General features: G+C 41.0%; 1 protein-coding gene across 2 annotated transcripts in view; it reads left to right on the top strand.

Moving 5' to 3' along the window:
- Positions 1–213: 213 nt before the first annotated feature.
- The window catches only part of scfd2 (sec1 family domain containing 2), a 90657-nt gene continuing 67840 nt past the window's right edge, over positions 214–23030 (top strand). For both annotated transcript variants that reach the window (XM_029500892.1, XM_029500893.1), the window contains exons 1-3: positions 214–1105; positions 2213–2381; positions 11675–11802. In XM_029500892.1, the coding sequence (XP_029356752.1) occupies positions 292–1105; positions 2213–2381; positions 11675–11802 (1111 nt within the window). In that variant the 5' untranslated portion in view covers positions 214–291. The remainder of the gene's footprint in view (positions 1106–2212; positions 2382–11674; positions 11803–23030) is intronic.

Below are 23030 nucleotides of genomic sequence, written 5' to 3'. Positions count from 1 at the left end.
TTTCGCCTCAAACACAAACGGGAGTGAAGTCAAGAGACTGGATATTGAAATCAAATCAACAAATGAAGCGATAATTTTTTTACATTAGCGCTTCTGAGCAGCAACTTTCTCTACGGAGGTTTCTGCTTGTTGCCGTAGCAACATGTTTCTGCTTGGGTGACGTATTTATGATGCGACTTTACATAGCCACGTCACCTTTAGAGGACGTGTGTTTAGTTGGAAAAACCTTGACACTTTGGATGTGCTTTTATTTGATTCCGCTGCACCTAGCTAACATTGACAGCTGCCAGAATGCTGACGACGGAGGATTTTATGCACTTTCCACTGCAGATGTGGGAGAAGGTGCTGTCGAAGGCGAAGAAAGCAGTTGTTTTTATGGATGACAAGTGTGCAGAGGCTCTCCACTGGAGCGGTGGTGCAGCCGCCTTGATGGAGGCAGGAGCCAGAAATCTAAAGCAGTTTTCCAGCTTCGAGGCCTGCGGTGAGAATGAGCCTAAAGCCGTTTTTGTGGTGAGCACTTTGCTGAAGGGGAGAACAGTCGACATCATTAAAGACATCATATCGCTCAGTCACTTCCAGTACTGTGTTGTCTTCACCACTGTGTCTCACTCTGTGCACCTGCTCGCCAATAATGTCACGGCAGAGATGGAAGGAACTCCTGTTTTTGAGCAGTTTGAGGAGAAGCTATGCGAGTGGATGGGAAACATGAACTACACAGCTGAGGTTATGCATGTTCCAGTAGTCTTCGCCCCTGTATCACAACAGTTACTTCTCACACCCACTTTTTCCCATCTGTTTCCTCTGCTTCAACCTGACCTAGAGAGCCTGAATGCAAAGCGATCAGAGAAGAAGAGATTTGGAAGCCTGGTAGACATAGACATGCACTCTCTTCCTGCTGAACTGCAGATCGAGATAAAATCCTTGACTTCAGCATTAAATGCAATGTTTGAAGCTGCATCTACCAGGGAAGAGAGTTTTGCTGTAGGTCCCATGAGCCGCATCATAGCAGGGGAACTGGCCAGTCACCCTCAAGCGAAAAACCGAAGGAAAACAGCTCCCAATAAAGCATCAATCATCTTTGTGGACAGGACGATGGACCTTACAGGTGAAAACTTCCTGTTCTCTGCACTGTATTGTATCAAATTATGTATGCCACAGAACCCTTGTAAGCACATGACAATCAAAACCCTGTCTCATATTTATTATAACCACAGCAAAAATCAACATGTAGCATAAGTATAGCTATGATGTGGGTCACCCACTTTTAAAAATGATTAGTTTTGACCCTTGACCCATCCATTTACCATGTCAATAATCAGTATGTCAGTCTGTCCACTCAGTGCTGTTTTCAAAACGTTCTATCACGAGCAATAATTTGCTTGTTTTTATTTCATTCTTTATATTTTGTGTGTTTCTCAGCAAGGGTACAAACGTGTCACCTTTCTGTGAAAATTGCTGTTTTCATCTTGAAATAGGCCATTCATGTGAATTGTGCAGGGCTGGAAAAACAATAGAAAAATGAGGCAGTTCATTTGTGTGATGTCACACAGATGATTGACTGATCATCTCTGTGTGACAGCACATACATTTTCCCTTTGTTGACAAATTAATGGACTTGCTGAACTGTGCACCTCTCATTGTCTCACTTTAATGTTTTTAATCTTACTCCTGAAGCCAATTTTGTACACACGACATCCAACTTTCCATATTTACAAATACAACATGATACATGAAGGAATAACAGTAAGCAGATGGCTCTGAAGTATTCATCAAATCATTCATTCACCGCTAATCCCAGCTCACTCTGGGCGGAGTTGAATCTCCAACCATTTCCAGCACCCTGGACAGGTTGCCAGTCCATCACAGGACAGGAGACACACTCTTACTCAGACCTACAGACAATTTAGAGTCACCAGTTAACCCAAACATGATGTCTTTGGATGGTGGGAGGAAACCCATGCAGACACAAGGAGAACATGAAAACTCTGCACAGAAAGGCTCCAGGTTGGGAACCAAACCCACGACCTTCTTATAGTGGGGCAACAGCGCTAACTACTATGTCGTTGTACTGCCCTTAGTCATCAAATCAGTTTATATAATTGCAACATGTAAGGACATGACAACTACCATGCAATGTAGTACATACGAACATATTGATATTGTGGTTAATTTTTCATAGACAGTTTTAAATCCCTTGTCTCTTGATTTTAAGGTGCTGTTGGTCATCATGGTGACAACCTGGCAGAGAAGATCCTAACCATGCTGAAGCGCCTACCTGGTCATGTGACGGACGTACAGGTGGACATGCTGGAGCTCACCAGTCTACAGCGTACCCCAAACTCCCAGAGCACGCTGGCTCCAGGCTGCCTCGCACACAACCAGTGAGTGCAGCTCCTCTTACTTTCGTTTGAGAGAGTTCATCCCAAGAAACAATATTTTAACCATTGTTAGCACACACCACCACAGCTTACTAACCAACAATACTAACAGAATGAAGTGAGATGTGATTAAATTATAGTGAGTATAAGTCCTCATCACTTTCAGCTGTCCATTGTGACTATTTTTTTAGGTTTCAGCCTGTATCTACTCCATATCAATTACAGTTTCAGAATTTCACAATGCTAATAATGAACGTCAGCTCATTCGCATTACACCCAGCATGACATTTTAGATGTGATCAGAGTTTAAAATTAAGGTTCAGTCTTTAGTCACCAGATGTAAGTCTCTTTAGATAGAATTTGTCAATCTTGAGAAGATATAATAATTTTAAAATTGTACACGCTTATTTTAAGTGCAGCTGAAGTTCATTTGCATGCACCATTTTTTTTCCTCCACTGAAAATTAGACTCTTTGTTGCATATAATTTTTCTGAGCATTTATTGATCATTTCACATGGAACTGCCTGCCAGGGATGAAACATGCATATTAGTTTTCTGCTTGAACAACAGCTGTTCACAAGGGAGAACTCTGCAAGCTCACTAAGGTCATAATTCAAGTTCTTGTCCAAGTGTCCAAATAATTTGTAAGTACATAAATTATGTAAAAAAAGAAAAAAAAAATCAAAAAGTTCCTGCGTCCAAATATACAACACTCTCTCTGCATGTTCTGGCTGTCCTTGTTTGTTCTTCCTCTGGATTAAGAACAAAGAACAGACAAAGTATTATATCAACTTGGAGCAGCGTCTAAGATGCAAACGACTATTTGATCCCTAAACTGACAGATCCACAATATACATTTTACACACTTTTTCCACTATATCAAACACACTAGTGCACGAATGCACACACTCACCACCTTGAACCACCCACCACTGAGTTGGCTGAGTGGGTTGAGTGGCACATTGGGTACCAGCATTGGCTACCAGCATTGGGTACCAGTATGCCAGTGAAGCCTGTTTTCTAGTCCTGGCTGTGCAGATGCACATGTACGGCGCCTGTGGTGGGGCTGTTGGACGTGGCAGGGATTATTCCTACATCATGTATTCCACTCCCGCTTGGCCGCTTCATGTGGTTGTAGGAGGAAAAGGCTCTGACTGAGAAGAAGACTTTTGTGGCTAGAGTTGTCAAGCTGTATGTCTAACTGTTCTAAATTCATGAGCACGCTTACACACATGTGAAGGCAGCAGTGACCAGTCTAAGCTAGGTGGGAGGTTCTGTTGTAATGGAATCAGGTTTAGCTCTTTCTAGTCAGTGTTGTTTAGACAGTGTGCACTGTAGCAGATAATTCTAGCACAGCAGGGCCAGGTTGCACTGACCTTCAAAAGCAAGACTCAAGTATGGGGTTTATCAACCAGATACCTATAATAGACTCACAATGCACACATCTGGTCAGTGATGTTCTGAAGATCTTGGTTATAGTCATTCAGCTGAGTAGTGTCTGTACATGAAGGAACTCTTATTGCAGTGATTGCAATAATCTTTTCATCAAAAAGCCCCCTTAACCACCTTAACTTGAAACATTTAGATGACTGGCTCAATTGGGTTCTCACAGTGCCTGGGACAGCACAAGAAATGTAATAAGTAATGCAGTAGGCACAGTGTTTGTGTGGACTACATGTCTAATCGGTGGCAGCAGGATCAGAAAGAGGGTTATTGCCTGTGCTATCTTGGAGCAGATGGCCCAGTTTAGCCTTATCACAGATGTTTAGGAGATAGAAGTCCGACTGAGAGGCTGGGACAAGAAAGGCAAAGCGCTCCCACCTTACTTAACTGCCTTTGAGTGCACAGATTATTTACGGATATGATTTTTGTCAGTCCTTCTAATATCTTTAAAACAGGACTATAGCATATTGCAATAGCATATTGTTTGAGGTGTACTTTTCAAGGGTATCTCCAATAATTCTACAAAATATGCATAGGCACACATTCCAAAAGCAGACTTTTTTTGCAGTATGTGAACTGCAAAAACACTGGACCCCATTAACTCTATGTGGTTTGATTGTCTATATAATAAGTTCCCTCCAACTGTATGTTTATACACCTATGATTTGCCAAGCTATTTTTATCATAAGCCCACAGTCTGTTTTGAAAGGTTTTGTTGTGTACACCAGCTCAAGCCTTTAACTATTAATTATAGTTATAATTTGGACCTTCAGTGTGATATTTCCTTCAGTAATTCCAGGATATTTTTAAAGATTTTCTGTCTTAAACATTCTGTGGGTGGTTGTTGATTTTTAGCTCTCTTGGCAGGAGTCCACACTTAGTTTGCAATTATCAGAATTAGAATCAGAAATACTTTATTAATCCCAGGAGGGAAATTCTGCTGTATTGTGTTCATATCCCAGTGTAAATTTCCCTTATCCTGCAACTTAACTTGTGGTTTCAGTAGTCTTGCCAGAAAGTGAGTGTACTTAGTGTGGGTGTACGTGCAAACACACACACACATACATGTAGGTTTTTGGTTACTCCGTTCCTATACTATGCATAATTTCTGTAACCATTAAATAGTTCCAGGATGCACAGATTTGTGTATAGAAGGATGCTGAGTGAAAGTGGCAGTGGAAGTGTTGTCTTGTGCCCCTGTGTATGTGTGTTCGTGGTCAGGTACCTTCCAGACCAGCCTGTGTAATTTGCTGTGCTTGGCTGTGCAGCCCTTTTGATCCTGAGTAGGACGTCTGAACCTCATTGGCCAGGGGCATGAAGTTTCCCCTCAGAGTCAGACTGAACCCTGCACCCCCGTCATCTGGCTTCCCTGAACCTTGATCCTGTGGTGGGGAGTGTGTGTGCATATGGGCAGAACCGAGTATGGGTGGCCAAGGTGCTCTGGGTCTGCTTCAGGAGCTGCTGAGCTTGAGCGAGGCAGTGTAACCGACCGCACCCTGCCATGAGAAAACACTGCAAGGCTGCCATCTCCTCAAATCTGCCCAGCAGATTCTGCATGCACACCACCAGGAAGAAGGGAAAACACCTATTTCTGTCCCAGCTGGGAAATATGAGCATGAATAAAAAGCCATGGACACTTATTTGAGTCCAGGCTATATGGGAAAAGGAACAAAACGAGGCAGGGATAGCAGAGGGTGGAAAGAAGAGAGCAAATGAAAGACGGCCGAAAACAGCTAACCCTGTATTTATCCTACCAACAATACAGCAGAGTGTTTGAGAACTGGTTACATTCAATCTATGGTGATCCCTCAAAGGGTAGAGATGCTAAACTTAGTCAGTGATAGGTGGCACAAAAAATATAAAGGCTTTAAAGTGATTTATAGGCTAAAGAACAACTCCACATTACTTGCAATATAGTTTGATGGCACACACAAGCCTATCCAGTATGTTTCCAGAATTGGCAAAGTTTGTTTGAACAGGAGCAAAAGCTCTGTTGAACGGTGGTACACTGGATATGGAGTCTGGCCATACGGGGTACTTGACATTGCATTTGGATGAATACTCATTTCTGCCAGTAACTGGGTTCCATGTTCATGGTCACAGAAAATGGACGTTTCATTTCAAATACAAAACTTTGCCATTGCTAAATGAGAATCAATTCTCCTTGTACTTTTTATTATTGAAATTCAAAGTGTAGATCAAATGGAAACAGTCACAGTTTAATGTGGGAAACTCATTCATTGTAATCATTGAACAATGTCCCTTTGAGCCAATGCTGTCTGTTATAGCAAGGGTAAGACTTTGATCGGATCATTTGTCAGTGATTTCATCAGTGTACCCCACAGATCAAGCTTCAGTTGTCTGCAGGAGAGAGTTGATATCAATCAGTTTCACAAGTTAGGTGTAATTGATTCACTAATTTATATAATATTATAATAATATTATAATATAAACTCTGCTGTCTCATGGACTCTCTTGCGCTTTAATTATTTTTTCACGACATTTAACACAGGGTAGAACTTAACACCCGCCTACCTGTCTCATGAGTCCCTACTGCTGGCTTTTGTTTGAAATGGTAAGGTAGCTAAAACACGAGGGAGAAAGAGACTCTTCTGGAACAACTCACAATATTTTGCATTTTGCATTTCGATGACTGTGGCCAAACCCAAATATTCTGAAGAAATTTATTTTTTAAATAATTTAAACAGTAGAACTTTAATTGACACAATTTTAGTGTCATTTAAGGTGGTAATATGTTACCTGTCTAACAACACTTTAGCCTTTGTTATAATTTCAGTTTAATTGTGCACTCACATTATCTGCAGTGTTTCCATACATTCTCAAACCAGAGAAGTATATTAATTATTGTAACAGTCCATTTCAGCTGGTTGCCTGTCACTGATGTCATATTACTGATATGGCAGTGTTGTAGGGGCAGCTAGAAACGCATAATTGACTTTAATGTAATTTTTTTTAATTAATGTCACATTTTCACCCTTATATTCTAATCAGATGAGGGACTTCAGTCAGTGAACATCTGGGAGTCATTGAATCTCCAACTTAGCTACAAGGCGTCCTGTGTCAGTGAGATTTTTAAAAGGGAAATTGCTTTATTCAATTTTTTTTTTTACTGTTTTTAATATTTTGATGCAGGTGTTGTGGAGAGGAGACCTCTGTAGATAATTCAGCTGCTGCCAAAAACCTTGTGAGCATCTTCATCAGAGAAGATATTGAAGCTCACAGTCTCAGCTCCCAATCCCACGCTGATGTGTGCATCTGTGTTCATTAGATTGTACTGGTTGTCTAAACATGAAACTGCTTTATTAAGTGTCATAAGTGTGTGTGTGTGTATGTGTGTGTGTGTGTGTGTGTGTGTGTGTGTGTGTGTGTGTGTGTGTGTGTGTGTGTGTGTGTGTGTGTGTGGTGGGGGGAGGAACTGACTGACTGCAGCTCTGTTGAAAGCAACAACTTGGATTTTTCCCATTTCCCCACACATCTTCACAACATCACCCAATGCCAGCTTTTGTTTGGCAATTAGCGACAGAAGTTACTTACTGTAAAGTACTTCTTTTTTTTCATATAAACACTTCAATTCTTATTACAAAATGTTAATGATGCATTTTACACTTTGAATCGTAGAAGGTCTGTGTGATTTCCTACATCTGTGCTATTGTGGTTGATTTTTACTGCATATCTCCCCTCCACTCCTCACTTCCTGCAAAACTCCTCTCTATTTTTGTTTCTGCATAAATCTTCTGGGTCGTTTGTCCCTCTTTGCCAGGACACACAGACACTCAAGGCCAGGTCTGGTTTTGGTCCACTCCTCTCCTGCCCTCTCCAGTCATGTCCTGCACTACATTTGAATGTTTACAGGAAACCAACAGTATTTTTACCCCATTAAACACACTCCATAAATTAAGTCATCGATGGGGCTGACCTTGCACAGTTCTGTTGGCCTGTATCTGGTAAACGTAGGCCTGTTTTAGGCCAGTTAGAAAGTACACAGATCATGTGCAGTTGGGAATAAATTACAGTCTGCGTTTGCACTCTGCTGAGTGTGAAGTTTGGACGCTCTTGATTGGATTAATGTTGCATTAACTTGCATTGGAAAGGACTGTAGTTTATGGAGCTGACTTGTATTGATCCTAACTAACACGGAGTCAAGTGGTGTCAAATCATTTCAACCCCTGATCTGTAGACGCTTGCAAGCTGTACAACATTTTGACACTGCTCAAACATTCACAACCAGATGTTGGAATAGGCCTGGGAAAGTCAATCATTTTCGGTGTAATGATTTATGTAAATGTTTTCTAAATTGGTAGTGCAATAGCCAAATGGTAGAAGTTTTGCAATTTTCTGATGAATGGGAAAATATGTTACAACAACCATAAATGAAGCATTGTGGTGCTGAAGAGATGTCCCAGGCTACAAATCATAGTCTGCAAGGAACATGCTTATTTCGTCGCCCCAATGAAAAATAGCATCAGCATCATTTCATACCATTCCGTTGCTATTCCACATAGTTGTAAAACATAACCAGTGGAGTATTGGCATTTACTTTTTCAGTAACGAGTAATCTAATTTACTACTGTTTCCACCATGGCAACACTGTTATCGTTGTTATTATATTTACCTTTTTAATACTGGTCATAAAAAATTGTAACACAATAGTTAGTCTGCCTGATAGTTATTTTATAATGCTGGAGGTGTGACTCAGTTACATACTAACTAACTAACTCAGTTAATTTTTGAGAGAAGTAACTAGTCACTTTAAGTTACTACTTTTTTAATGTTCCCAACGCTGCTCATGAGACGGTTACATTATCTGTGAAGATACAGGGTTTTTTTGCAGTTTTACCCAAGAAAATGTGGAGACATTGAAATGCTTCATTCACCCTTGAATAGTTTTGTAGGTCCATTTAGGTTGCATTTGTCCATTACAATGGCCTCCTGTAAGTCAAGAATGAAAAAAACCAACCAAACAAAAAAAACAGCAATATTTGTCATCTGTCTTTGAATCAGTCAAGCTAAGCACTGGCCTGATCACATGGTAATGATCAAAGGTGACTCAGATTGGAGCTTGACCATAAAATGAGAATTATATACCAAATTCAATCTGAAGCTGTAAAAAGTCAATACAATAATTGAAAAAGGCCTGGACATCACACCCTTGTATCTAGTCATGTAGATAATTTTACTCTCTTTTTTTTTTCTGGGTGGGGGGGCACAAGATCTCTGCCAGCACTAAATAAAGTAGATTTCGATGTGACTGTAATTTAATCTGAGATACTCATAGCCTTCAATAAATGATTTTTATTCGTCACATCTCAGAAACAACATCCTTATTACCCAAAAGTTTTTTTCCTCTTCCGTTGAAATATTCCCTATTAAAGCTGGCAGTCGCTGACACAGTGCTTATGCCAATGCAAACAATTAATTAATGTACTGAAAATGTATCAGATTTACTTTGCTGTGCTTTTCTTCAGATGCCTGAGTTTAAAATTTATTTTTAAAAACATCTGAAAAATCTGTTGATACGAAAACTATGTGCATAGATAGAACAGATAGAAACAAATGATTTTGTGTAACCTGAGTGAGTTTAGGCTTCAGAGACATTTTTGCCACTTATCTTGGGGCCCACATATGTATGTGTTACGAACCAGTTATGACGCATGATGAGAATAAACTCAGCAGTGGGAGTCGGAGTAAAGAAATAAACACTGAAGTATGCATGCATGATGAGTGTGGGGCGCAGAAAAAATAGTTAATATAAGAAGCCCTGAGTCAGAACTGTTGGAGCCATTCTTCTCTGCTGCATCATACTCTTCCTGGAACACGGACCCCCCTATTCACCCCCACAGCCATTAATGACTTGGACACTGTTAGAGGTATTTCATCACTTAAACGGGCACATATGTGAGGACACTCATCTTTCGTGAAGTTATAGTATTTGATGCTTAACTTCCTTTCAATGGGACAACTCTCATTGCACATGGGCTGGAATTTAGTGTGTCTGCTAATGCCCACATGCTCCAAACAACCCACTCAGCCTGTGCAAGAAGAACAGTCAAGTGCAAGAGTGCCCCCTGAAGTCTGGAACCAAGTAGCTTGTGCAAAAGAAATATCTACACTGCACTTAACAGTTGCAGATGGCCATGCACACGCAAAACCTACCCCTGTCCCCCCAACAAGCCCAGCCCCCACATCCCTCTTCCATAGCATGGTAGTTACTCAACAGGGTTTCTGGCTGGTTATGGACCCTTACTCACAACCTGCCAATGTAAATCTCCCCCTTATGCCCCCCACCCCCACTGGACCAAATGGTCTAGAGAAAGTGTCAGGGGAGTGGGCCGGGAGAGGGGATGTGTAGGCAAAGAGCCAAATGAGAACCATATTTCATCGACACTCTACGGAGGGCCATGGTCTTCAGAGAACACACACGAATGCCCAGGGTTGTGTGCAAACAGATGCGCCCACATTCTCAAACACAAACATGCATACGGCTGCTCACATACATAGGCTGCTCACGTTATTGGTATTTTGACCATGACAAGTATGTGGCACTTCCATGATTTGCACAATTGTAGGAAGAACATTAAGTGTACAGAAGATGTTTTTCAAAAATCTTGACACAGTGCTTTTGTTCACTACATCTTGATCTTAATCACAAATTAAGGAAACAAACAGGTTGTTGCGAAATACCATATTTCTGTTTGTTACTCTTCCTATTTATTTATTATTTATTTATTTATTTATTTATAATTTTTTTACTGCAGCAGTCTTTACTTTAGACTTTTGTCATGGGCTGGTCTTTGTGTCTGGTTCTAGTGTGAAGATGGCGGGCGTCCCAGTGTGAGCCCCTCTCCTTTCCCATCTAGTCCCAGCCCAAGGTCTGGAACAGATTACATCTGATATTAAACACATGGCAGCAGTTAGAAAGGAGAAAAGGAGAGAGAAGAAAAAAGTTTTTAAAAAAACAACAAAAAAAAACCCCCAAAAAAACAAAAACGGAGTGGATTTGTCAACGAGCTCCCTCCTACCCTCCCTCTCTCCGTCCTTAGCCCATTTTCTCTCTTTGTATAATTTTCCCCTTACATTTCTGGTCACTCCTGAGATACAAAGTTTGTAAGCCTTATTGTGAAAGCAGTGACAGACATTGGCTGCTGAAGTCCTTTTATCTAACCAACAAAGTGTCAGTACCTTTATTCAAGAAAGATATTTCAGAGACACTGAATTAAAATCACAGCATGAATTCAGATACAGGAGACTCTTAATATGAAAAAATGTCTCTCTCTGTGGTTAATGACGGTGAAGGTCTTCATCAGTGACACTCTTTGTTTCTTTCATAAAAAGACTAAAAGCTGCTTCTGCTGCTCATGGCAGATGGTAACAGTCTTACACACATGCCTTGTCTCCAGCCTCCCATTAGAGATGTGGATCAGAGTGTTTCATAACCTAGTGGATAATGAGACAAGGGACTGAGATGGTATCAAGTAGAGCCTCGGTCTCCAGACTCTGCTGTGATGTAAAGACAGCACAGAGCAGTCCTCAGGAATGTTGGGACACACATGTTTAAGGTGGATTAAGAACATTCCTAATACTCCCGCTGCTAATTTCAGCTTTTTCCTTTGGGATGTCACAGGGAGTTGCCTCCTCCCTGACCAGCAGGTTCTCAATCACAGAGATGAGCATTTGATCATGTCCATGTTGTCTTTTTTTGGTCATGTTTAAAGGCCTGCAGGCTCTGAGCAAACGGATAGAATAACAATTTGCTTTGGTAGTGCTGAAAATGCACCACACAATTTCTGCTGCAATGTTTTTGTACTGACCTTTTTCTTTCCTCTACCTATCAGGTCACCTGTGGCACAGTCGCTATGGGAGGCCATGCTGACCAGCAAGTCTAAAGAGGGGCTGATGGAAGTCCGGCGACAACTGGTAGAAGCTGCCAGTAAGGAGAAGCTGCCAATCAAGATGAGCATGGGTATGATCTGGCAAAGTGCACAGTATGAAAGAAAACACAAGTTCATACAAAATACAGAAACAGAAAACAAAGAGAGATGTGTGAATGTTTTAGTGCAGAGCTCTAGCGCCCCCTACTGAAATCTGAAATCACTCTTGTGTGTTTGCCCATGTGGCCAAAGAGGAAATCTGAACCACATGTTGGCTCTGAGACACACTTACACGCACAGACATACACACACATGCTCCCTCGTGCGAACTACTTTCAAAAACTTTTGTTGTCTGTTAATGAAGCAAAGGGCTCTGCAGCGAAGGATAAAAATATGTATAGACACGCAAAAATCAAGTCAGTACATGCAGGAAACAGGGACCTTATGCACGTTCACCTTAATGCCACCCCTTGGCTCACATAGGTGCTACACTTGCGCGCACAGACAAACACACAGGGCTAATAGGAAGGTTAGCATCTGGCAGAATGTGGAGTTTAAAAGGGAGGAGCAGTGTGGTCCCTTAGCTCCTATAATCTAAGAGGTAAAGATGGTCGTGTTTCTCATAACAAGCGGGTTGTAATATGTTGGAGGTCACACACGTGCATACACAAACACACACACTCTACTGCCAAGTAACTGGATGCACATGATGGTTGCCTTTCACAGATTTGTGCTAAACAGCAGTCCCTCTAATTCTGAATGGCTGCTGTTATTTGGGCTTCTTCAGACAAATACACAAAAACAAGAGGCTCAGCTGCAGAAAGAGAAAAAACAGCGTTGAACGATAGAAAAAGTGAGAGTATTGGAGAGTATGAAGGCGGTGTGGCCTTAAAGCTGCACCCGCCTGCTGACTGATGGTCTGTTGACTTAATTTCTTTGCTGAGAGAAAGAAAATGAGAAAAGTACAGGGAGAGAGAGAGAGGGAGCTCTCTCAAACGCCTCACACACTGAACCGTTATACCCCACTGGCAGAGGACCAGACTCCATGAAGCCCCCTGAGTTTCCAGCACACCCCCCACACAGTTCCCATCCTACCCACCAGCACCACCAGCCGAGTTCTCAATCCATCATGCTCAGCTCAACTGAGAACAGGCTAAACCCAGTAGCACAAAACAAACCTTTAGTATCTGTACCCATCTGCTCTCTCAGTGCCTACTCTCTCTGTAGGAAAGGAGAAATTCCACAGAATATTCTCACTCTGGTTTATAATAACAATAATAATAATTATTATTATACAATTTATTTGTTCATTTATTTAATCACTTTCAATCAAAGTGATCACTTTGTAATCACTTTCAATCAAATAAGAAAAACCAGTGACAATTGAGCATAAATTGAGCATGCCTGCCTAATGTCCAGGGGTAGACTACTCCACAGGGTTGGCATGGGACAAAAAGGCCTGCTCACCTGTCATCTTTTTTGCAGACCCTGGGGACATCCAGAGTATGGATACTCTGGGAACACAAACCATTTGGTAAAGCTTCACTAGGTCAGACAGGTACAGTGGTGAAATGCCAGTCATTATTTTGTATGTCAGGAGTCGCACTTTAAATCTGCTCTGGTCTCACTGAGGGCCAATGAAGAGAATCCAGCACCAGTGTAATATTTTGGCAACCCTGAGAAGAGGGCATTGAAAAAAATCTAATCTTGATTAGACAAATACATGAATGAGGATTTCAGCATCCTTAAATGACAGGATTGGTGTTATCTTTGTGACATTTCTGAGGTGAAAAAAAACCTACTCTAGTCATTTCCTTAATGGGAGACTAAGAGCCAACTCCTTACAACAGTCTCACAGGCCTCAAGCTCTGTTACATCAGACGTACTATGTGTAAGGATGAAAAGGATCCAAAATGAGTGCAAAATCTGACTGAAAGGCACCAGATACAACGAAAACAATAGTGGGCTCAGATTTCTTGAAACCTCCACCCATTTTCTCAGAATCTTAAACACAAAGCCAAAAATTCAAACTACATTCACAAAACCCCACTCCACCCCTCAAAACCAGCTATCCTGTTTTCAAAACCAATATAAAATGTATTCATCACAGAGCATCATAATATAGTTAGACTCTATAGAAAATAATTTTTCAATAATTTATCCTTGTCAAAGTCATATCTACATTCAGCACTTTCATAATAATAAATAAATAAGTGAAAAGCACATTACTGCACAATCAAAGTCACTGAGATTCATTATCCAACATTATGTCTTTGTGCGGGGCCTGGCCAGAGTACTTCATCCCTTTCACAGGCAATATTTTCCCTTGCCAGACAACGGGGGAAAAACCCTCTGGTGTGCTGAACCCAGCCTTGACAAGACTCCAGTTATATCATCACAGGCCTGTTTCGTTGTCTCCAGTAAAGTTTCCCTGGTTAGGGCTGTCGGTCATAGACCTTCCTCTGCCAAACAGAGAAAAACTTCTCTATTGGATTCAGGAAGAGGCTGTAAGGTGGAAGGAAAACCTTGATTCACCAACAACCAGTACAGTATAGTTAGTTAGTATAGTTCTCACCTACCAGTCACATATTAGGACAGCACAGTTAAAAAGCTTGCATTGTCCCAAACTATGACATATACAGGATGCACTGCTTGCTGATCCAGCTGCTCACACACAGCTATAATACATTGTAGACCACCCAGAAATGGAAGGAGATTATCAGTGTTATATGGCCCCAGGTTTGCATGATGGTGGAGAACCCCCCAGTTACTTATGGCTACACAAAGGTTGGCATTGCCACCACACCAGTCAGGGACTTCCACAATGGTATGTTGACCAATTATGTTCCTATTGCTTCTCTCATTGCCATCCCATGACCAAGGACATGGTATACAATAGTTGCCCAGATTTCATCAGTAATGATTGTTCTTGGTCTTCCTTGGCCTCTTCCTCGTCCCCTTCCCGTCATCCACCACCTCTCGCACAAACTCCTCTGCCTCTCTGTGTGTTTCTGTACATTGTAGATGGATGCACATGTGCCACCTGCACACTCTTTATGAGGCCTCACAGTCAGACTTTTATCCTGCCCCATTCGTTTGATCACAGCATTAGAAACATGTCTGTTGAATTTTGAGTTGTTGTGTGTAAAAGGTGACAGCTGTGTTGGAGTTGTGTTTACAATTTTGCAACACACGTTTATCACGGTGTGAAATGTGTTTAGTGACTCAGAGTGTGTTTAAGGTTTAGCAAAAAGGAGCAGATAAGTTTCGCAAATTGAGTCTAAGTACCTGAACAGTGTTTAAGGTTTTAGCACAATAAAACAGATTGAGATTCCTGTCAGGTGAGAACTCAACCATAAGACAGACGCGGATTCTGAGTAAACCGCCAGCAACAAATCATTCAACACCTTGCGTTATGCTGTTTCAGTGGAGTGGTTTGCCCGAAATACAGACTGAAATGGCTCAAAGAGCTTGTTTGCTGTCAATTCATTAGATGAAAAACCTTTCACAGAAAAGCAAGATTTGAAAGAAGTCAAAACTTGTTAGTGTCCAAGCCAAGCTTCTTTAACAAGGTTTTAACAACAGCAGTTTTGAAACAATCTGGGAAAAACTCCAGTGGAAAACAATGAGTTTGGGATGTATCAGACAGGTCCTGGCGTAAGTCAGAATTCTTTAACCACCCATGAGGGCAGAGGGTCAAGAGAGCAATTGGGCAAAGTTATAGGCTCAAATTCAATAAATCCTTGCCCTTTACAGATGAGCATAGCAACAGGCCCCCTGTCTCACCACTGAAATACTGAGTTATTTAATCCTCATGTCTTCTACTCTATTGCTAAAATATACAAAAAAAAAAAATAAAAAAATCATGTGCAGACAAATCATGCTGCTGACCACCTGATATTGCTGTCTGAGTCTAGAAACTGTGTCAAAGAACGGTCTAGAGCTGTGCCTATTGTTTGCAATCAAGTTAGAGTAGTAAGAAGCTTTTGTAGCTGACATCATGGACTAATAGGTAGTGACTTTATCTTTCCATGCTTCATAAAACACAATAAGCCGGGAATGATCCCACTGGTGTTCAAGTTTTCTGCAGCTCTTTCTCAAGGTTATTAAGTCCTCATTTATCCAGGGGATACTGTTTTTCTTGTGACACTTCTGAATCCTTGCTGGTTCCACTGAATCCAACACACCCTGAAGTGCATTGTTAAAATATTCAGTGAGACATCCCCCTGAAAAAGCCTGACTGAAGACTGGATGAACCACATTGGGCAATTTTAAGTTAAAGTCACTTAAAACTCTGTGGCTGATTTATCGAAAAGACCTTATTGACTTTGTTGCTCTCCCTGAAGTAAATAAACCAGGAATTAAAATGTCAGAAATTAAAATGTGCACATGTTGAGAGAAAATGCTGTCAGTGTACTAAAGGGCCTGCCTTCTTACATACACACTGGCCCATTTTGGCTCCTTTTCATCTCAACAGGATAATATAATCCAGGGAGAGACAGAGAAAATAATCCATTTCTCAGAACCTGGGTATGACCTGTAAGGTTTCTCATAGCACAATAAGATGATGAAATTCCCCTGCTCCTTGTGTTGCGTGTGTGTGTGTGTGTGTGTGTATGTGAGTAGATGTGGCTGCACAGAGCCTAGTGTTTATCTTGGTTGTTTTTGCTCTTAGCAGGGAATTAGTTAGACAGCTTTGGTTTCTTCATCCGTAAATGTGCGTTTATCTGTCCATCTGGGCCTGCATACATGCGTGCACATATTTGCGTTGCAAGATTATACAGTATGATGTGCACTGACACCACCATATAAGTGCCATTTGTGTTGGCTGGGTCTTCCTTTTTGTGCTGCGTTCTGGGATTCAAAGAGGAATGACACTCAAAGTAGATGATTGATTGCAGTCATTATTTAAATTTCTGAATTTTGGAGCTGTGAAGAAGTGTAATATCACAGATGTTACTGAGCGTGCAAGTGAACGTTCAATAGTTCTCCGAATGTATAAAGTGCACTTCGATACATGACCTTTTCCTTATGTAATGTCAAGGAATCAGGAACACAAAAGCATCTTTTGGAGCATACAACTTTTGCATTTATTTGTCTAGAATAAAATGATCAGGCAAATATTCATAGTAATGGCAATCAGAAAACCAATAATGACATCATTATCAAGTATTTCTTAGCTGGAAATCTTAAGCATGATATGCAAATTTGTGATTGTTTAAACTTGGTCCGTGAATGTAAATTGGCCATTGCTTTGTCAGTACTCGTGTGAATTATAAATGTTTGGATAGATGGATAAAGAGATCAAAATCAGAAATACTTTATTAATCCCAGTTCTGCTGTTTGGTAGTTTATCTGCTAATAGTTAAGGAGTTGTAAAGTCTGATGGCGATGGAAATGAATGATTTTCTGTATCTTTCCATCCTGCATCATAGAGGGTTTAACTCTCCACTGCTGTGGTTTCTCTGGTCCTCTAGGGTGTTGTGAAGTGGATGGTCTGAGTTTTTTTTAAATGTTTTCTGCCCTCCCCCTGTGTGCATTGCTTCACTACAGCCTCCAGTGAGTCTATTATGGCCCGTTCTTTCACCAATCTGTCCAGCCATCTTGCATCCTTTTGTTTTATGCTTCCTTCCCAGCAGACTGCAGCAAGTATACTTGCCATAACAGATTACTGCCGTTGCCATTCTAATCTGTGCGTTCAAAACTGTCCCGTTAGAACCTCAGGTTGGAAGAACCAGGTTGTGATCTGACCTGCCTAGTGGAGGTAAAGCAGTAGCTCTGTTGTCTGCTTTGACATTGTCATAAAGGAGGTCAAGTGTTTCCTTTTCTCTGGCAGGACAGTTCATAAACACTGTAAATCCAGTCAGGTGGGAGGAGAGGGAAGCATGATGGAAGTCTCCAGATATTACCATGAGTGCTGCAGGATGTTTAGTTTGTATCCTGGCAACAGCTTCATGGATGACATCGCGTGGAACATCAGCAGTTGCATTTGGTGGGATGCAAACCAGGATTGATATGACTGAATTCCCATGGAAGGTAGTCTGGTCTCAGACGATGTGCCAATAGCTAAATGTCTGAACAGCATATCGTCACTTTAAGATGTGACTAAGGTGACACCATCTTAGGTTCACATATAAAACCAACCCTCCACCTTATTTCTTGCCACTATCTTTAGCATCTCTGTCTGAACCAAGCACAGTGTAGCCAGGTAGTTCCACACAGGAGTCTGTGATGTTTTCATTCAGTTGGATTCCCTTAAAGCATGTAAGGCTGGACTCACAATATGCTTTGCAGGTCTTCACTGAAATCTCAAACTCATCCCTTTTGTTTGGTGATGAGTTGACATATCCCAAGATTACTGATAGAAGGAATGGCTTGTATTTCTATTCCATGGCCTTCACTTTTGCATCTGCACGACAACCTTGAAATGGCTTCTTTATCTCAGATGGAATGGAGTGATATGTGCCAGATTTACTCAGTTTTAGAGGAAGAATCTCCTCTCATGTGAATTCTTCCCTCCAAATAAGTGTCCGTCAGATAGATACCTTTATTGTTATTGTATCAAACATGCAACAAAAATAAGAGAATTTTTTTCTGTGTCCATTGTGTGATTTTTTTTTTTTTTTAAAGTGCTAATGGCTGTAGGGAAAAAATTCTGTCTTTCAGTGGTCCTCTCTTGTCAGCTCTATATCATCTGCCTGAGGGCATCAGTTCAAAAAGATGATGGCCGGGATGTGTGGAGTCCCTGAAGATGTCATTATTTTTCGAATATTAAGATGCTAGCCACTCTAGCATTATGGCATTGCTGTTCTGTTGGCTGGTTGTTCTCCCACTTTGGTCCAGAGTGAACTAACACAGCTATTGATGGATTATAATAAATTTGTTAGAAACATTCAGAGAATGTAGCTTTGGGTGTGTCCCCTGACGCTGCCTCCAACATTTTTGGCTGTGCTTGAAATTTCTCACAAGCATTGGTTAGATTTCCATGAAATATGGCAATATGTCCCATTTTGAGTGAACTGAGTAGAACTATTTTCATCATCAGGTTAAAGTTTCATTTTCTCCAACACTCTGGTTTAATTACTAAATATCTGCAAATCAAAGTTGTGCTTGAACACGTCAGTAATAAGATTTTGTTTTCAAGTATAATTTTAATTGTGTCATCACCACAGGCCTCATATATTCAGTCCTCAAGTCAACCACATACATTTTAAACTGAAGGGGAACCACAGATATAAACATTTCTACCACACAGATCCCAGCTCTTCAGTCTTTGGTACAGCAGTATGATCTCGAAAGGGGCCCCAACATTAACCAAAAAAAATAAAAGTTCTGGGGCTTTCCTCTGGTTGAAGTTCATAAATAAAAGTCTCTCAGCCTTCCTGTGTCCCCCATCCATGTACAATTACTTATGAGCCTGTGCAGCTGCTGAGACAAGCTCAGCTCAGCGGATAACAGACATCACTTATCCTCAGGGTGACCCTGTGCACCTAGAATGCAAGTCATTTTATAGTAACAGTAACAGGACTAAATCATTGTTGGCCCTTGCTCTTTTTCCGTGGTTCAGGACTTTGATCATGACCATGCTTGCATTGACACTCCTGCACATCAGGGCTGCAGCTTCAAACTGCTTACAGCATGGCACTGAAAATATGACTTGTTTTATTGCTAATCCTGTCGTAAATGCTCCCAAAAGAACTTTAAAATGGCCATAGGGCTCAGGTTTCTCCATCTTCATGGTACACACCTGAAACCTTTGGTTCAACGGCTGGTGAACAAAACAGACAAACTTAATAAACCACAGCTAGACTACAGTGAATGCTGAGCAGCACAAAATACTTAACACAGTACATCCTTGGCAAGGCCCCCATGACAGCACTGCTAAGACAGCTGCGATGAAAGGACGATGTGTGACAATTGCAGCATGTACATAATGATTCTGTTAAGCACAACAAACCTGTGCTCAGGTTCTGTGAGTCAAAGAAAGGGCTAATCATACAGGGTGACACAGCCAAAGATGCCTTTGGCGCTTGAGTTTTACAGGACGGCCACCCAATAGCATAAGCATCAAGAGCTCTAATGGAGACTGGACGGACTATGCACAAATAGAAAAGGAATTGCTGGCCATAGTTTTCTCACTCAAAACAGCTCCCTCCAGACTGCAGAGGACGCTGCTTCAGCTTCAGCAATATGATTTAAATGTCACCTACATATTAAGTAAAGAGCAGATTGCAGACACAGTCTCACAAGCTGTAACATAAAACACAGCAGTAGATGACATCATTTATGAGAAAGTTGTATATGTTTTGGAGCTGACAGATGCCCTAAGCACAAACTTTAAAGCAGCTCAAGAGTGAGTCACAGAAAGATGAAACTCTACAGCTGTTGCAGGACACAGACATGGCTGGCCACAACACAGGAAACAGATAGGCTAATATCACGTCAGGATTATGTCTATCAGACACACAGTGGTGTTTGCAGGAGACAAAATAATACTACCAAGAATTGTAAGAAAAGAAAAGCTACAAAAGTTGCACGTAGCTCATTATGGGCTTGCCAAAAAGCACTTTTACTGACCAGGAATGACAAGAAAAAACATGGAACAAAAGGCTGAGATCTACGAAATTTGCTAACAGTTTCAGCCCAGAAACTAGAAAGAACCGCTGATGTCATTTGACATCCTAGAGATCCCTTGGTTGAAGTGTTACAGAAGCAGACATGTTTGAAATGGTTCAGTCATTCCTGTTGATAGTTGACTACTTTTCAAAATACCGAACGTTAAGGTCAATAACACAAAATGAAATCAGTATTCTCCAGAATAGGAATATCGTGGAAGAAATAGCGTGTGACCACGTTCCATTTGCAAGTCAGGAAATGAGATGCTTTGCAACATCCTGCGGAATAAAGCTCATTTGCTCCAGTCCAAGCTATACACAGTCCAACTGAGTGAAAACTGTGCTGAAGAAAGCACAACAAACACTGACTGTCATCTTGCACTTTTCACCCTGAGATACAACACTTGTGACAGGTATGGAATATTTCCCTGCACAGGTTCTCGTAGGCAGAGTCTTCAGAAGTACTCTACCAAGCAAGAATTCTCACTCAACTCATTAAAGTTACAAAAAAAGGCAGCAGCAATACTATGACAGAGGAGCAAAGCAGCCTCCAGAACTGTGCCCTGGCAACACAGTTCACATGGAGACAGCACAGAGTTGGCGTTCAGCTGTGATCACTGCACAGAGATGAACCACGCTGCTATGACATAGTGACATCTTCTGGATAGCACTGTAGACGCTACAGGCGCCATCTGAGAAAAACTCCCCTCATCCTTCAGATGAACTCCCAATCGGACTTCCTGAAACATGAGCTGACCATGAAGAATGAGAGAATGGTGCAAAGAGAAGAACGACATTGAGGCAAATTAAGCAGACCAAGACAGACAGAGATTTCATGTCAAGAAATGGAGATAGTCTATAGACATTGATATTAACATGGTGAAGCTCTGGAGATGGGTGTGTCAGTGATCAATGTCAAGGGTCAGAGTGCATGTAATGAATGAAAGCACCTACATAAAATGCCTGCAGTTATTAAATCAAGAATCTGGACATTCTTTATATTATTATTCTTTATTATTTTGATTGAAATTTAATTCATTGTTTTGCCCTAATTTGTATGTATAAAAAAATGTATTCAACTTTTTCATAGTTTTAGGCATATTGTACAATGTATTATTTGCCCAATGGAAGCAAACGTTGACATGGAAAAGTAAATTTCACATACAAGCTCAGAGTCATCTTATATGTCTTATTAGATCCCTTCCAGTCTAGAAATTCTATCATTTGAAACCAGAGCTCAGCTCAGACAAATCTTCTGCCTCAGATTCATTTTGCATCTGGCAACAAGCTGCCTGAGGAATCGCCGAACTGTTTAGAGGGAAGTTGAGACAGATAAACGTGAAAACTCAACCAAGGCTGTTTGTTTGTGTAATGTTGAACAGGTTTTTGTATAGCTTTCTTGTCTTAAATTCTTTTTTCTGCTTCTTTTCTAGTGTCTTAGATTTTCTCATCCAGTGTCATCTGGTCCTCCTGAACTTTGCAGTCTGATTACATTTGGCTTTCACTGTACCATTCTCAATGCCCATTCTCAAGTGACATTGTGCTTGGCCCTTGCTTTGGACACATTTCCTGGTTCTGTGCTGAATTATGTTTGGCACATCAAGCCTAGTGAACCTTGGTAATACCACTTGGATTTTTAGAGCTGGATATGCTCACAATTGAGCTTTTCAGAATTTTGAACATATCTAGACTGAAATGCGTTCTTTGAAATACTGTGATATCAACACAAAACTTAATTCTCTTTTTCAGACATTTCGTTCAGTTTTTATCCATAATTGCAGCAGTACACTGACTCAGTTCACTGAAAAAATGCCTGACAGAAATCTTTTCTGCCTGTCAAGTTTACTTATTAGATGCCGTGACAAAGGATTGTTTTTGTTATGGAATTTGCAGGATGCTTTCTTCTCATTTTCTCTCTGAAAATATCTCCCATCAGTAGACTTTGTCAGTTAACTGACTTTACCTTTTATTGAATTTAGTATGATGAAGTTTTATGCTCCATTTTTTTATGTGGCCTGTCTGTTTCTCCTCTAGTCATGTGTTTGGCCTTGTTAAAGAAAACATTGGCCATGTAGTCCAACAGGAAATACTCCCACATCTGGTGCTGGTTCAGAACATCAACATGAAGAAGTAAGCTTTATGGGGAGTTAATGTGTGCCCCCTCTCTATCCCAGCCCCTGACATAGCCTCTCGTAACCCCCCCATCCCCCTTTAGTCCTCATGTCCTTCACATTGCTCTTCCTGTGTCTCTTTGTGGAAGGAGAGGGGGGAGTTAAAGCAACCCAAACAGTGAGAGAGGTCCAGCCGCTCTCTGCTGCCTCTATAAATAATTGATGAAAATATGTGATTTACACTTTTTACTCACACTCAAAATCGGCACTCAAGAGCTCTGAACAGTGTTGCTACTCCTTTCATATCAACAATTCTGTGATAGTTATTCTCCACCTGATTTTGCACATATAGATAAAAATGCTCACTTGACAGCACGACCCAAACCCTTTGGAGACTTTTCTCATTAAGATAATGTTATGGTGCTACTTTGATATCAGTCATTCCCCTCTGCCCAGAGCTGAATGTATGATAGTTATTAAAAAGGTTGTTATGCTTTAGGAGGAGGTTGTCTATTTATCCTGTATCTATGCCTCATTCTTTTCTGCAAGAGGAATAACAATGAGCGTGTGTGTATGTGTTTGTCTTGCAGGTTT

This window comes from Echeneis naucrates, chromosome 4 (assembly GCF_900963305.1).
Source record: "Echeneis naucrates chromosome 4, fEcheNa1.1, whole genome shotgun sequence".
Taxonomy (NCBI): domain Eukaryota; kingdom Metazoa; phylum Chordata; class Actinopteri; order Carangiformes; family Echeneidae; genus Echeneis; species Echeneis naucrates.
The sequence above is the reverse complement of the archived record's forward strand: the minus strand, read 5'-3'. Positions and strand labels throughout refer to the sequence as shown.